A 17,504-nucleotide genomic window follows, 5' to 3' on the forward strand; every position below is an offset into this window, starting at 1 on the left:
CATAGTTCGAAATAATGAAGAAAATGAAAGCATAGCATTTCAGAAATGTTGACATTAATCATTTTACATAGAAATTAAACTTTTTTAGTTATTTAGGGAAAAGCATTTCTCAAATCTAGCAATTGCCAAGCATTTTGGCTAGTCCTCACACTGTTCTTGATGGCTGAACTATTTGTCAGAAAATTCCCCTCGGCTCTAAATCCCTCATACAAGACTAGTTAGAGCCTTGTCCATGCTCAAGACTTTGTGAAAAATGATTGTCGACATTTTTCTCAAGATGACTCAACATTTCCAAAGATTTAGGATGGCAGAAAGCATTATCAGACATCATTTAGACTTCCAGATGATTATTTTTTACAAGATGGTTGTGGTAGTTAGCAGCTGGGTGGTAGAATTTGGCAATCAGAATACAATTGTGTCTAATTCATTTTTATACACTACTCCTATTAGTTAAAAAAGGATATTTCTTTGGAAGTGCCATTAAGGCCCTGACATATGATTTTTGAATATGACTTTCTCTCAGAAACTGCCAGCATGGTACTGCCAGCATGCCAAGCTGGTGTCCGGAAGAAAATTTAAGAGCAGTGATAAAATGAAAGGGGAAAATAGAAGCCCTTCTTGCAAACAGGGGTTTGCAATAGATATTCTGACACAATATGAATGATGAGGGATGGAAAATTCATAATGGTGTGTAGAAGTGCAACACACACTCTGTGCGTAGAAGACTGACCTATAACTCATAAGATAGCGAGTGTCGAGTGAGTTATGAGAGTTGTTCCCTGGTGTGTATTTAAAAAGAGACATTAGAAAGGAGATATAGTGTGGTTTACTGTTTGAAAGCTAACTTCATAATTTTGTCCAAAAAGTGTTAGGAAAAAATAGATGCTTTTTTTTTTTTTTTAGATATATATATATATATTGCAGTCCAGGTGGTGTATTTCTGCACAGCATGTGCAGGATCTGAGTGCTGGGAGTAAAGCCCTTCCCCTCCCTGAAGGATCAGCTGATTATTTCTGCTGTTGTAATGTCCAAAGGAGATTATTTCTAAGGAAAAGGAATTTCCCATTTTGACTCCTAGAAGGGGTTATCTCAAAGTGAAACAAGCAGGCCAGAAGTGCTTGGTGCCATCGCACCCCAGGGCAGCTGAGGGTCTGTGCCAGGAAGCCCACAGACAACCCAAGCACACACCTCAACCGGCGCTGCAAAATGCAATTTGAATTAATGGGATCCCATGTAGGCAACCATCCCTTCAGTGCAGCTCCATGTGAGGCAAAGGAATTATCTGCCCACTGCAGATCGCGCACGTTTTTCTCCCCCCAGCAGCGAAGTCTGCGGCCACGTGCTCTCCCCAGGTGCCGGCGCCTGCCTCCAGCTCCCCTGTCCCTGCAGCCCCTTCCCTCCCTCAGCCCATCTGCAGGAACACCTGACAACTCCTCCTGCATTTTGGTGGGACGGCTATCAATTCGGAGATGTCTCCCCCATAGGGATTCTCTTCTCCCCTTCCAGCATCTTGTGATGACAACAAAAGCAGAGAGGAGAAAAGAGAATACTATCACTAATGCACCATCTCCTAATAAGTTCGTTGGCGTGCAGAGCTTAGTAAAAATGTTGGAAACACCCTGGCCATGGAGGTAGTCCCTTCAGGAGCAGTGCTACCCCTTTCTCTGAGCCGAGGACACAGGGTGCAGGTCTGCATAATGAGCAGCCATCCATTCGCCCCATGGGGCAGAATGCTGCCTGGCATCTTGACCGAGAGCTTTAGTTTCATTTTGTAGTCTGCCTCGTAAGGAAAAAAATGTGGTTTTTCCCTATGCCTGGCTTGGCTGCAAATGAAAGGCACTGAGAAACCTGCTCATGGGAGAGGTTTAAGCCCATTCCTGCAGAAACTTGAGGGCTGGAAATTTTGACAAAAATCACAGCAGCCCTTACATATTTAATGCACAGAACTGTCTGCAGCTGACTCCTCAGCATCAAGTGATCGCACATCAACCTGGCCATACATGAGCTTTCAGGTCTTTCTGCCCCATGGTTCCTCTTTTTTTTTCCCTCTTGCCACACACCGAATTAATTATTTGACAATATATTCTGACATTGTATTATTTCAACAATAGCAGAATGTAATGGTATATAATTAGCAGCCAGATTATAATAGTGGTATGAAGATGATTCTGGCAATGAGGTGTTTTTTAATTAAAATTTCATTACTGCAAAAGTGTCGTGCTATCACCCTTTCCAGTGTGTGAGCAACGGTGTCCGTGAGTGAAAAGGATGGCCCCCGGGGATAGATAGCATGGTCTGCCGCCCTTTGTGCCCCGGTGGGGGATTCTCCTGAGGCACTGCTCTTCCATACCATGAGAACCTATGAGGGCACAATTTATTTTAAAGTCTCTATAAAGTGTCGATTTTACAGTGAAACTCCTTCCACTTCTGCCAGGAGCAGGGGGTTAGTTTTGTTTAAGGAGGTGTCTGTGAAGTATCTGGGGTTGTGAGGGGTCTGTTGTACCACAGACCTGTCAATTTTCTGTATTTTATCCTCGCAGTCCATATCTCTAAATGAAACAGTATGCTCCCTTTCACAGTAGCCAACTGGGTTCTTGTCTGTTTATTTGCCTGTTTTAATCTTTTTTTCTCCATCTAGTCAAATAAACCTGTAAATTCAGAGTGTACGCTATGGAACTTCATCCAAAACTACACTGTCTCCTTCCTGACAGGGCTGACAGAGAGTATAATCACTTGTATTGTCCAGAGTACTGTTTACATAAAGGAGCAATAAATACCTGTTGAAATTTTTACTGGAGGCCTCCCAGATGGATGGTTCATTTATTATTACAGACAGGGTTTCATTTACTTAGTTATTAAAAGAAGCAGGCTGCTACAGCCCATTTATAACTATATTAAAACTAAATGAAGCTATAAGTATTGCAGACGGGACTGAGTAAAATACATATAGTGGCTTTCCAGGAAATGGCTAGGAAAAGTATTTAAAAGGAAATGCTGGAAACTTTGGGGGTCCTGGTGTGTCTTTCACAGCCATGCTTCTACTGGCTGAAGCTCGGTAGGTTATGGAGGAGGTATAGTTCCCATATGTTCCCGTCCTGCCGCTCAGTGCCACATATATATTCTGCAATAGCCTCTCTGTACCTGCCTGTCAGCCCTGTGACATTGGGAGGGACCGAACTAGCCCGATCCTCCCCTCCTCTAGCATTTATTGAGATTAAAAGCTCCAGCTGGGGATATTGAGTAATCTTTTTCTTTATCCCAGAGCCAGAATATCACTGAATATCAACTCCAGTTACAGGAAGGGATGGAGCTGCTCTGTCAGCACCGATCTGTGAAGCAAAGGCAGACTCATCCGGTGGATACCAGAGGTCTTAGTTTCAAAGGCACCACCAGAGGTCCAGCACAGCTGGCCGTGAAATTAAAATAAAGGTTGTGGATGGTCTTTGTGGCACTTTTCCAGCACTGAGGACATTTCATCAGATATACTCACCCCTGCTTTGAATAAGGATAAATCGGTCACTGGATGGGAAGCACATAGTTGCCTGCAAACTAGATTATGGCCAAGCTAGACAAATAAAGGACAGTCCCAACCAGGAAACACTGGTGTCCCAAAGTGGAAGAAATTGTTGACCAGAAATTGATAGGGTAGAAAGACCTAGGAACAAGGAAGTTTGGAAATTTTTAAGCAGAGCTTTTTAGGTTAATGAAAGGCTGCATTTCCGCTATCAAGGAAAAACCCAACTTTGCTGAAAGCTAGCTCAGCTTCAGTGGTGAAGTAAAAGTAGCAATTAGAAATGAAAAAGCGGTCTGTACAATAGAGATTAAATATAAAATACATGTAGCATGAAAGGGGAAGATAACAATCAATCTAAAAGAGAAATTACAGAATACTGAAGATGGATAAAAGGAGTGGAGGATACCAGAGGAAAGTTCAAGGACAATGAGAATAAGGGTTTTCTTAAGGTATATGAAAAAAAAAAACCAATAAACAAATTATAGCAATAGCCCCTTATTAGCTGGAAATATTAAAGCTGTTAATAATATTAGAGTCAATAAATATTTTTTTTATATGAGAAAAAGCAGGGTGCCTAGTAGACAGGCAGGAAGCTGAACAGTGTCTAGAGACAATAAATTATTTAAAATCAGTTGCCCTAGATACAAGTATCCTTAAGCCTCAGATCTTCCATGCTACCATATAGCCATGAAGGCCACTAGCTAGCAAAATCTGAGGGTCATTTGTGATGTACCTTAAAATGTGGGGTAAACCCCAGGAGACAGCTAATGTGCAATGTGCCGAAAGGCCAAGGAAGAAAGTTTAAGGACAGGTTGCCTGACACGTCCTACTGCACACAAATTTTGGGGGGCACCCAAATAGGTTTCCTTTAATACCACTGAGGAACTGAAGGATAAGAACATAGTTATTTTTGTTTAATGTTTTACTTTCAAGGAAAGAAATGTAAGTTCTTATCAACCAAAGCTGAATTCATTCTGTGAGGAGCTGTCAACTAAGATGTGGTAGGAAATTATATTCACCGATGGTAAAACTTTGTGGAGGATGACAGAAAGAAACAGTGAGGATGGAGCAGGATATCAAATAGTCTCAATGATTTAATAATTCAGCCTCACTTAAACAAAGGAGGCTTGAAAGAAACCAACACGAAGTTCATACAAGACACTTCTCCTGAGAACCTCTAGCCTAAACGATCTCAATTCCCTTGCCCAACCAGCGAGATAGGGATAAACACCACCACAGCCTTGGGTATGAACGTTGCTAAATGAACGGTCAGCGTTATACAGATGACTGTAGTCATCTGCAAGGGAGCACGAGAATACAAATGTGTGGGATGATGATTCCAGCATGAGGACAGATGCTTGTAATGCTGGGGATTAGAGGCTGAAAGAGGCTATTTGTAAGGAAATAATCACCGAGTACAAAATCAGATGCTGCCCCTTCAGCGGGGAGACTTGGCAGTGGCAGTTCTTTCTCGGAGCCATCAAATTCCCCAAGATTTCTGCCACAGCGGCTGACACACAAGGTGGTAGTGCAGTTCATGAACTCTTATTTAATTTCGCATTTGAAATGAATATTTTGTAGATAGCAGCATCACCAATTGCTAGGAAATCAAAGGCAGAGAGTTAGTAAATAATGGCTAATCACACCCAGAGAGCCTGGGGGGAGCAGGGGCAGGGAGGCAAGAAATGGATTGGAAAATTGCGAGCAGCGCATTCAAAACTTTTATTCCCCAAATGTGTTTCCTCCTGTCACACAGAGCATGATTAGCCATGAAACTTGGGTAAATCCTCAGCGTGATTGGACTACTTAGGCGGGTGCTTAGGCGTGAGCTGCCAGTACGTTGCTCATCACTCTTCCCTCTCTCTGAGTATTTGTGCATTTTTAGGTGGCTTCCTTGCTCATGGAGTAGACTCACACAGGTTCATTTCTCCACTTTTCTGAAGAATTTCTGCCATTTTTAAGGAGGTACTCTGGGTCCTTCTGCCCAAACATCATTCTTGGGAAGCACTGTGGACTGTGGGGCACTTTCTTGCCACCCTGCCAAGGAGGTAGAAAATTCAGGGTATGATTCAATTGCATTTGTCTTCCTTTTCTTTAAAGGGGGAAAACATCACTGGGGTGAACACAGTCACTCACTGGGGCAGCTGCTGCAGAGGAAACCTTATTTCAACTTCTGCTCATAGGAGAGAGTGATGGCTGTATCACTTGGAGAGGACGGCCTTGCATTTCTAATCAGACCGTCAGTGTAATGGAAATTTAGCAGAGCATTTAGCTAGTTTAAATGGTTTTGGAGAGCAGCATAGACCAGCCTCGATGGATTTAAGCCAAGGACAGAAAACTTTTCCTTCAGAGCATCTATTTTTTATTGGAATTGCTAATTCTATTTCTATAGACTGAGTCCGTTTTTCAGGCATTTAAATTCTACAGTCTGGAATTAAATCTCACATTGATATATATGCTTCATTCCAGCATTAAGTACATTAATATTTCACCAGCCTGATTTTACTGGCCTTCTCCCTCTGTTTTTAATTAGATTTGACGGTATTCTATATAATCATGTTTTCCTACATGTTTCTGTGTAGCAGAACTTGCACAAACTGTTTGTTGAGGGGTTTTTACAACTTAAACATCGTATATTCAGAGTGAATTTTAGATGCTGCAAGTAGTGCTTGCAGAGGTCTTACAAGCCTGCTGAAAGCTCTATTACAGCATTTATAAAATATCCTCTTGATCTAGTTGTTTACCGCAATCCATAAGCTTTTGACTTTATTTCATATAAAACACGAATAAATACTACACTTTTCAGATAATATAAATGCATGAGCTTTTTTAAAGTGAAACATTTGCATCAGTTATAGCACTAAAGTGAAAAATAATTTCAGCAATCAGAATCTAATTAATTAAAAATTACTACTGTATAAAAACAGCTTCTCCTATATTTAGGATTAGTAAACAAAGCTATTTGAAATACCTGTTTTGGCTGTAGGTAAGTAGCAGATATAACTGGCCATCTGTTATGTGCAAGTAACCAAGGTAATTAGCAACAACATTAGTTTCCTTTTTTTTTTCCTTGTTTTTTAAGGAAGGAAACATGTTCATCTGTTTCTTATGAATTCTCCGTACTTCTTACCAGGCATATTTTTCCTTGCATTTCTCTCTCAGAAAGGAACTAAAGACAGCCAGAAACTGAAGGTACATTTGTCTTATTGGAGGTTAAGTCATATTACATATGTGAGCACTTGTGGCTGAAATAATCCCGGGAACATAAGGGCACAGTCTGGATAGGAATGGCAGATTCCCACCTGGAGTTCTCTCTCATTTTGCTGAGAACAAGAGTTAAAGGTCTTGCACAGTGTTGTGCCTCCAGGAAGGTTTTGTTTTGTTTTTCTACAATGTGAAGCAATACTTTTCTTCTCCTATATCAGTGCATCAATTGTGACTTTAAACATCTGGAGCCAGTCTGAAAGCCTTCTAGCATACTGCTACTCACAATAATATCTGTTTTCTTTCTGGGTTTCTGGTAATATTGAAACTAATGTCCAGTTCTTGAAAGGTCACTATGCATTTATGGGAAAGAAAATAAAAAGTCAATATTTTGCATTAAAAAAATAAGATAATTTTCCAAAAACAGTCTCATTCAGATGAAACATTGTGGTGGCATAAAGTCAAATGAGCACTTAGTTATCTGATTTTCATATTTCATCACAAGTCTTTGCTTTGTGGGGTTCCTCTTCAGCTAAAAGCAAAGTATTTTTCCACTACTGAAGTTCCTTTCCTACATAATGAGCAGAAATCACAAAAGTCTGTAATAAACACAGTATTCTGACTGAGATGCTGCCTAGCATTAAAATGAAACAATATATTTGATCAGATTAACACATTCATGAGATCTTTCACAAATTGCTAAGATGGTGACTTCTGAATTTATTTAAATGACAATTGCAACATACATATATATTTGTGCCCCAGGCTTGCAAACCATTGGCATGTTCTCTCCTAAAGCATTAGTGTTAATGATTTAATTGCTATCAATATTTTTTCTTTCCCATCTCGATTGTTTTTTTGGTTCTAGTTATCAAAATTATCATGAAGACCCTATCTCATAGTAGCTTAGATCACCAGAGGGACACAAGGAGGGTTTTACCCCTCATTTTCATAACCTCTCTTGAAAATCTTCAGGGCCTCTTATCTTGTCCTTTGATTTATGTGCCAAAGGGGAATCTCTGTAATCATAAACCAAAACCACAGAGGCATTTTTTGAGAGTTTTACACCTGAGTAAGTAACTTGCAGGGGGGAAGGAAAGACTTCATTAGGCCAAGGAATGTGAAATGTATCAGAGATTAAAGTAAAATGCAAGGTGCTTCTTTCCCGTGCAGCAGCAGATGTGAAGGATAATTCCCAGGTGGGGCCGTGTCTTCACCCTGGAAGAAAATAGATACCCTCCTAAGTAGGGCTACACTGGAAGGGTCTCAGACTGGCTCCAGGCATTAAAAGTTGCAACTGATTCCCAACTGGCTGTTGAAGACACCTCCCCCAGACACTGCACTGTTGAGGTCTCCTTCCCCAGCAGCTCCTTCTCCTCCAGGTCTTTCAAAGCCAAAAATCTTTGACCTGGGCCCTGGGTCTACCCTCACGCTTGAAACTTGATGTTACTTTGATGTTACTTCCTGGAGGGGAAACTGGATGTCTTCCTGCTATGTCCTGGATTCTGGCTGGGGCTGAAGATAATCCTTGCTTGGGACTTGGCTTTCCAGCAACAACAAATCAAGAAAAAAGACACACAGACAAAACAGTGAAGCTGCAAGTCATGACTTGACCATTCCCTTTGAGCAAGGTGGTTCCAGGCAGCCTGCCATGGCCTCTTATCCCAAACCCCAGGTACTTTTGACCAGGAGCATCTCCTGGCCCTTGGACATGGTGGGATGAGCAGGAGTCCCACAGGGTCCCTCTGCAGTGCCCCACATGGTCACCCTGCCCCAGTAACCTGCTGAACCAACGCAGTGAGCAGTCCCCAGATAAAACAGGTGTCCCGGTTTCAGCTGGGATAGAGTTAACTGTCTTCCTAGTAGCTGGTACAGTGCTATCTTTTGAGTTCAGTATGTGAAGAATGTTGATAACACTGGTGTTTTCAGTTGTTGCTCAGTAGTGTTTAGACTAGAGTCAAGGATTTTTCAGCTTCTCATGCCCAGCCAGGGCACCTGACCCAAACTGGCCAACAGTGTATTCCATACCAGGTGACGTCCCATCTAGTTTAGGAACTGGGAAGTGGGGGTGGGGATTCGCCACTGGGGGACTGGCTGGGGGTCGGTCGGTGGGTGGTGAGCAATCGCCCTGCGCATCATTTGTACTTTTCAATCCTTTTATTACTACTGTTGTCATTTTATTAGTGTTATCATTATCATTATTAGTTTCTTCTTTTCTGTTCTATTAAACCATTCTTATCTCAACCCAGGAGTTTTACTTCTTTTCCTGATTTTCTCCCCCATCCCACTGGATGCGGGGGGAGTGAGTGAGCGGCTGCGTGGTGCTTGGTTGCTGGCTGGGGTTAAACCACGACAACAGGTCAGGCTTTCTGATAAGCTGTGTAGGAGATTTGGACACGCAGTCACATTGAAATTGGCAGATGTTGGATATCGATGCCCTCTAGGACACTTACTGTTTATTTTCCATTGCATGTTAGTAAGCCCTCAACCCACTCCTTTCCCACCCTAACTGGCCCAGCACCCCAGGCTGCAACCCCTTAATTGGTTACGGGAGAAAAAAACCCGCTGGCTTGCTGAGGCATTTCTCAATATCCCAAACTCATCCTCATTTCCTTTCATTATGTCTCTACCTGTCACGTTCTTTGCGGAGAAAGGAACAAATGCATTAATTAGAGTGCAGTGAGTGCTCCCACCCGAGCCTCCCACCCCTCACTGCCTCCGCGACCTCACAGAGATTTCACTAAAATGTGTAATTAGGTTCTGCAAAGTGACTTCCTGACCGTATGCACTCTTTTCAAGTGCAGAAGCCCTCAGTGGTGGTGTGTGTTTTTCAGAGGTGCTTCAAGTACCACTTCATTTTTCTAGCTTTTCTTTACAAAGTTATATTTATCTTTTTACCAGTGCCCGAACACATGAAAGCCAAGTCCATTTCAAAAAATCTTAAAGCCCATGTCACATACTGGCCTGGATTTTGCATATTCTGAAAAAGGTGTTATAGAAAATAGCTATAAATAAGCTGTGTCGAAAAGGCTGTGCTTGTATGTGTCCGTCCTTGTACTAGTTTGCCAGAATACGTAAAGAAATTCAACCCTGAGCAGGGGTTGATTTAAACATGATCTGAAGTGCTCTGCTAACATGGGGTCTACCAAAGCTCATTCTGTGCTGAATCTGTGCCAAAGTGCTTTTCAGATAAATTATAAATTAATGGAATGCCTCTTGTGAGCTTGAAGTATTTTTCTTCTCTTCTGTTCTCCCGCTCTTCAAGCGGGGTCTGCTGGTCCAGTTATGGACTTTTTCTTTTAACCACCATTGTTGTCATGGTGGAAACGAGTTGTTGAGGAGAAGCGTTCCTCAGAAGCATCCAGACTCAAAACTGATCTAGCTTCCTTAAGATGCTTACTGCAGCCTGGAGTCCCTATCACACAAATGCCTCCTCCTCACCCAGGGTGTGCTTCAGCCTGGGCTGTGAGAGCTGCCTGGGGTCCAAGGAGCCTCCCTCCCCAGTACTGCTGGCAGGTGAAGCTGAAGACACGGGTGACAGTGTGTCCTGCTCTGGTTGTAGCTTTGTAGATCAGGGCTGAGCACCTCACCTGACAGCGAAAGCAACCTGGGAACCAGTGAAGACTTTTAGTCATGGAGGTTATACCTGCACAGCTCCTGCCTTACAATGTAGACCTCTACATTGGCAAGCTGTCTTAACCTGATACATCCTTGTGACAATTACATGGATCAGGCAGGCCAGATCCCACTCTAGGGAAAAAAAGCAAGCAAGCATTTTATGATGACCTGTTTTTTCCTATCCCCAGCGTTAGGAGATTGTTTGTACACTGACAGTAGTTCCAAAAGGGGCCACGAGCCCCGGGCAGGCAGTGCTTTTCTTGGAGAGCAGCGTTTCTGAAATGAGAAACAGACAGGGAAAATAAAGACAGGCTAAAACATACAAGCAAGGAGAGGTTGATGGGCCAGCGCTGTGGTTTCTTGTTCCTTTTGTGTAGATGGTTCCTGCCTGCACTACTGGTGCCTCACCTTAGCTCCACTTACACCTCCACACAACCTGAAGGCTTCAAAGCATAATAGTTGCTTCTAATCACAGACTCACAATACACTTTTCTTTTTTTTTTATGTTGATACAAAAAGCCAAGACACTAATAAATGCATAGAGCTACCTAGAACATTTCATTATACGCTTTTGATTTTCCAGCTTCCATTTAGGAGAAGAGCTAAATTGCTAAATCTTAAATAATGTACTTAACTACCACCTCACTAGCAGAAATTCACAGAGAGCAGGAGAGCAAGCAGTGACACCCTGGGTGCTCTGCTTTTCACACAATAAGCACATCTCTCTCTCGTTAAATCACTAACAGTGCAGATTTTGCTGTGTTTAATTACATAGTGCCCAATCCCAGATCTGAGCTTTCTATTTTCAAGCACTATTTTCTCAGGGATGCCCTAAGTAGATCTAACTAAACAAATGGGCAATTATAACATTGTTTGGATCCCTGTAAGTGGTAGGATCCCAAGGCAATGTGGATCTTGCAGTGTTTACTGGAAGCTTTGCCTCTCTGACATATTTTAGCTCCTAGGAGCTATATCCCATGTCATTCGTACCTGAGCCATTTGCCCACTTCTCAGCAGGGTTCGTTGACTTGGCCGGTGGCTGCATTGATAGGACCACTGGAGTTTTTGCTGACTCGGGAGATAGCAGAGCGAGCTTTTTCCTGCCTGTGGACATATTTATGGGTAAAACATGGGCAAGTCTTGCTGTGAGATTGTCAAGTCCCTCTAACTCAGTGGGTGTCCTATATATTTGAGGTGTCTGCATTGCAATGAGATTTTGCTGAATTTGATATGTTGGTGTTACAGAGGAAAAATCTTGGCACAAGTAGAAGGGAATGTGGGAAAAAAGCATGGCAAGAGTCTTTAAGAGATGAACTAGTAGGAGTTTCTGCTCTGACCCCTGATCCTGTTCTTAGACACCTACGTTCCCCAAAAGGTGCTGTGGGGAAATAGGGAAGCAGCTGTGACGGCAGCAACAGGCAGGGGCTGTACGTGTAGCGAGGAGCTGAAGAGAGGGTGGTTAGGCTCGGTGCTCTTTTAAGACACAGCACACCATGTAGCCCATGTAAGAGTCACACTTTTCAGGCACGCTCTTGGAAGATCTAAGCACAAGTACAAGGAGGTGGTTTGAAATTACTACATATGTCTTCTTGAGATATTTACACTCCGGGGACCACCCACATCACAGGATGTGTTTGAATTGCTCACCAAGCTTTCTTCTGGAGTCAAGATGAAATTACAGATTCTCTTTTTCCAGAACGCAAGAAAAATTAGCAACTTTCTGAATTGTTATTATTATTACAGAGGCGTTTTTTAAAAATAGGTCCCATTCTTGAAGACCTTTCAAGCACTGGGGGAAATCTTTGCACCTCTTCAACTCCTTTAACTGCTGGTTACTTAACCCTAGCTTGTAAAAAAATGCATAGAGGTAAAAACAAACTCCCCTTCTTTGTAAGCCAGTTTAAGCAGATTGAGGAAAGGGTATGGGAAGGGAGGATGAAATCCCCATTAGAAAAGATGCATTATTTTCTATGTTTATATGACAGTGAAATCCTTGTGGATACTCTTGTGCACTGAGACAATATATTTTAGTTTTAATTGTTTCAGTCAATGTCAATTTTACATCAAACATGCAATAAACTAAAAATGGCCTTTGGGAAACATCACTGAATCTGATTTTGTGCTGCAGTACTGCCAGTGTAAATATCTACTTCTGTTTTGTAAGCTCAAAGCCAAATGGAGCAAAATTTTCCTTTCAGAGAGTCTACTGACCTGTCAGCATCAAAAATATTATTTTTAGCATATAAAAATTGTTTGTCAGTGATTGCAATAACAAGAATCTTTGCAAAATCCATTATTACTCTAGTAAACATTTTCCCTTAGGCAGTAATAGTAGGAAATGAATTAAGAAGTTAGTTGATAGCAACTGGATAAGAAAAAATTACAGTGTGTCACATCTACAGAGTTATTGGGATGAAATATATTTTCTTTCTATTTAAATTATTAAATGTTTACAGTAGCTGAGAGAAAACATCAGATCTAAAGGATTTTGGTAAATTATAATTTATTCTACTGCTTGCTTTCCAGAATGCTAGAAGATGACCTCAAGTTAAGCAGCGATGAAGAAGAGAATGAGCAGGTAAGAACCAGACAACTAACATGTCACTTGTAGCATGTTTCATGTCGAGACTGAGCTCCTGTGAATATTTTGCTAATGCTTTTTCAAAACATACATAAAGGTTATCAAAATACACGGCAGTACTGTAACTGGAGTAACAGATGTTGCTGCTCGGAGCCAGCCCGTGTGTGCTAACTGCTGGATTGGTGGGGAACGGTCTGCAGTGCTCTTGATTTATTACCTTGATGTGACCCAGAAGGTTTTTGTATCAGTCTCCTTCTGATTTGATTTTGTTTTGTTTTAAAAAGCAGCCAAGGAGGGGAGAAACAGGAATTGTGGATTAAGGGTTCAGGCCAAACCTTGCAATCATGATCTGGCCCTAGGGATGAGCCACTGGGCTGCTTATTATGTCTTACCTGCCTAGAGCCTCGCTGGCATCCCCCCAGCCCTCGCCTCTCCTCTGAGCATTTTCGGTCCTGTCTCTGTGTGGCCCATGCATGCTAAGAAAGCTAAGGACAGCTGAGAGAAAGCCTTGGCTGTGCATTTTGTTCACTCCATAACACAGCAATTAGGGCGTTTGCCTGGGTTTTAACGACCCCAAACTACCTGACTAGGAGCAGATATGTCAGCCAAAGTTTTCCATGTGTCAGGACAGCTGGGTTTTGTTGGCGGGGGGAGGTGTCTCCCAGTTTTTCCTTAAAACATTGCTGTGTTTTGTCTAAATAATTAAGTACTCACTAGAATAGGGCTGGATCTTGACTTTCCCATGGCTGGCTGAGTGCCTCGTTGCCAAGCGGTGCTATGCCATGCCCTCTCCTTCTCAGTATACTGACATGGGCGTTTTGGTTGGGGAGGAGAGGGCAAGAGCCATTTCCCTTCCTTCTTGCACTAAAATGCATGTCCTGTGCCTTCGCTGGTGCATATGAGGGCAGTACTGCCCCTGGTTGCATCTCACAGATGGATCCAGACCTGTTTATAACTTGGGTTTCAAATGCGATTATTTCAGTCAAGTGTAACTGGAGCTATCTAGACTTCTGAAATTCAGGATCTTAGACAAATAATTCTAGGTATGTAGGCATGAAGCTTTTCCAGGGTTTTCTTTAACTCTTGTTATTAGAAGTCTCTATTTTACAACATATTCCAAACAACAGGTAAATCAAAACCTCTTAAGATTTATACTAAACTATTATTTCATCTATTTTGAGCAAAGCTTCTTGGTGTTAAGAAGATTCAGCACATAGATTCAATTATCTACATATTTATACAATTTCTTTTTGTTTAATGTATTTCATCCTGAAACACTTCACATTTAATTACTCTTCCTGCTCGTCTAGATAGTTTAAAATACAGCACATACATAGACAGCATAGGGCAAAGTAAAGTGAGGGACGGAAGGGATGTCTGAAGAATAACAATAGCACACGGAGGTGCTGTGGTACTTGCAGCAAGGGGCTGGGTGGGAGGGGAAGGGGGAGCCAGTGGTCAGGAAAAATGGTTTGTCCTTCAGGTAGGAAGGGAGATGGGATCCCGCGTAATGGATGTCAGTGTGGAGCAGGCAGAGACAGAGAGCTGAAATTCTAGTTTGCTTCATAACAAGCAGAAAAGGACATGGGAAACTGTATATTGTGCATGAGATAAAAGAACATGAGTAGTTTTAGGCAGAGAAGGGATTGTGGAAAAGTACTGCCGTGCACAGATGGCACCTTTGCTTTAGCACTACCACTTACAACTGTTAACATTTTTCATGCGCCTGGATGGCTCAGTATTATGTGTGCTATGCAAGGTCTTTGTTCAGTAACCAGAGCTTTAAGGTACAGCTGATACAGCCTGGGTCTTTCACGTCGGTCCTCGAACAAGCTCTACAGAGCCAAGACAGAGTTTGCCACCCGCGCAGCAGTGAGCAGAGCTGAGATCCCATTACTCATTTCTAATCGTCACGGGCCCTAGTGTGAGCAACCTTCGGCAATTACTTTGTGATTTAGTCTCCTTTCCTAGTCACTTTTTTTTTAACTTGACTGTACAGATAAAAATCTCCTGGAGGCACAGACTGGCTCCTGCTATATGAAATGATTTGCAGAACCTCAGCTGAGACCTGCAGGTTTGCTTAACGAACAATCCTAAATAAATATGCCTGCTGGATAAACAGAACACTACATTTCCATCTACCTAGCAGGAAAAAGGCCCAAAAAGGAATAACACAGAACCCCTCTGCCAATAAATGCACAGATTACAACATGGATCTGTGTCTAAATGTCAGTGGGAGAACCCATTTCCTTTTACTTCCTAATTCTGCGGCTCTTTAATCTCAGATCTCCTCCTCAGCTTGAGAACAGGAAATAAAGAAATCAAAGATGAAGAAATAGGAACAGTATATGAGTGATTCCCAGATACTCCTTGTGTCATAAATTAACCTTTGAGCAATCAGACTCACTTAAGTAGTACAATTTCTCAACGAGCTGAAGATGAGCTGTACAAGAACCAGGAAGCTTTTCATTTTGCTAATTTCTAAACAAGGAAGTTTAGGGGAAAGACTTCGAAAACTTTGGAGATTTTTGCATTTGCGTCTGAAATCACCAAGCAGCGAACAGAAAGTTTCTGTAGCAGTGCAAAGAGGGACAGGTGCTTCTGCACTCCCAGGGCTGACATTTGGAGGGCTGTGACTGACCCAGGGAATGTGAGCCATGGATGAGAGAGGCCAAATGCAAGACAGAGACATGATTAAGAGCTTCGGGACCTGCAGCAGGCAAGGCATTCTCAACCCTTCCCTCCGCGCCAGCAATTAAGGTAGTGAGATTCACAGACCCAGGAGAGGCAAAAGAGGCTGGGTTTGAGCTGAGTGTGTGTGCGCCCATAGTAATTACATTATCCACACATATTAGTCTCTTAATTTTAATTACATAAATGTATTTTTCCTCTTTAATGAGCATAGTTTATCCATTTAAACTGATCGTTTCAATTTTACAGGCAGTGATCACAGGATCTAATATGCAGGGGGAAAATTTCCTGTTGGCATATTTTACATCACGCAGATTGAAGAAAATATACTTTTTAATCCCCAATCAATATCTGAAGAGCATGCAATTAACAGATACCAAGGTAGTTAACATAAATCTGCAAGTTAAAGAGCCAATTCATTTTGATTTATAACACATAGAGTAATAATTTCATCATCGTCTCTCCCAGAAAGCATCTGAAGCTTTGTAGCATGAAGATGTCAAAATTGTACTTAAGATTGTTCGGAGTACTGAATTGTAGTGGTTATTGCCTTTTGGTTCCTTGAAGTGTGGCATAGCACATGAAACAGTCCCCATTATAATACCCTGCTCTTCTCCATAGAGGTCACTGGATAACTTAAATCAGTCTTGGGTGAAATATTAAAAGGAGATTGTCAATTGTAATATGAACAATTCTCTTTTTTTCCCTCTACTTGTCCTTTTACAATATGAAAATTTTGTAATAGAAAGTAGTTCCTTTAAGGGGAGAAAGATCCCTGGCATCATTTGTGCAATTCACGTCAATCAATAGCCAAATAAATTAACTGACTGCTACGCATACATGGAATAATAATCTAACATATTTTTGCAACCCAAGTCTGCTTCCTTGAGTGCATTTTTTCTGCGCAGGATCAGGTTGGTTGCCGCTGAAGTTTTGTGGCTGTGAAAATTTATTACCCACAGAGTCAATCTGCATTCTGGCTGCCAAGTCTGAATAAATAGAGTCATTGTGCTTGTCTGGAATATGTAACCAAAGTTCATCGAGTCAGCTTGACTTTCACATCCCATGGGATTCATAAAAGCCAACACCCTGGTATGTGCTCTTGATTCCTGCCAAAATTTTGCAAAATTGTATAAACAGAAGTTGAAGAAGCAATCAGAACACACTCCCAGGGACATGGCTCCACACTCCAGCCCCTGCTGTATCTCGAAAGGAAAGACCCAACTTTAGTACTTTTTTTTTTCTTTTTTTAAATAATCGTATGACTATCCCCCTGTGGCAGCAGGTACATGCAGGGGCTGAAGACACCCTCTGCACACAGTGCACGGGGAGGCAGCGAACAGTCCTCTCAGGTTCATTAATTTAACTCATGTGCCCTGCACCGAAGGAAGAGGGAAGGCAGTGTTTACCTGCAAGTGGCTGACCTCCTTAAGAGGGGACAGGGACATGCTGGCCCTGCAGGGTCTGAGCGGTGTCAGCAAAACCGGCCCCTCCGCAGGCCAGCCAAGACAAACAGAAAGCCCTGAACCTTCACAGGAGACCTCGGGGGAAGAGCAGCCTTGAGAAAGTTCACCAGGAACAGCTTCGGCGCAGTAAAATAAAAGTCTCGGCAGCCTGGTCTGGCTCACCACCCAGATCCCCACAGGGTGACGGCAGCCCACCCGGCCCAGTGCCACCCTGGAGGACCCATCCATGCTCCAGCACCACCCTGGACATGGCTGAGCCGGAAAACTTGATGCTAATTCAAGTTAACACCTGTAGCTCCAGTGGGGATGTATGTGCCTATGTTTCCTCCCTGTCATGGATATGCTGAGGGATGCCAGGGCTCAGCACTGGAAATGCATCTTTCCGGCAGGACTGTCTGCAGCATAGGCATTTAGGACCAGCCAAATCCAT

General features: G+C 42.4%; 1 protein-coding gene across 1 annotated transcript in view; it reads left to right on the forward strand.

Annotated features, from left to right (window-relative positions):
* Positions 1–17,504, forward strand: part of AFF3 (AF4/FMR2 family, member 3) — a 312,420-nt gene that overhangs the window by 208,390 nt on the left and 86,526 nt on the right. Inside the window, exon 10 of the mRNA XM_010575812.1 lies at positions 12,863–12,914. Within this exon, the coding sequence (XP_010574114.1) occupies positions 12,863–12,914 (52 nt within the window). The remainder of the gene's footprint in view (positions 1–12,862; positions 12,915–17,504) is intronic.

Source organism: Haliaeetus leucocephalus, unplaced genomic scaffold, assembly GCF_000737465.1.
Source record: "Haliaeetus leucocephalus isolate CR32 unplaced genomic scaffold, Haliaeetus_leucocephalus-4.0 Scaffold495, whole genome shotgun sequence".
NCBI classification, from domain to species: domain Eukaryota; kingdom Metazoa; phylum Chordata; class Aves; order Accipitriformes; family Accipitridae; genus Haliaeetus; species Haliaeetus leucocephalus.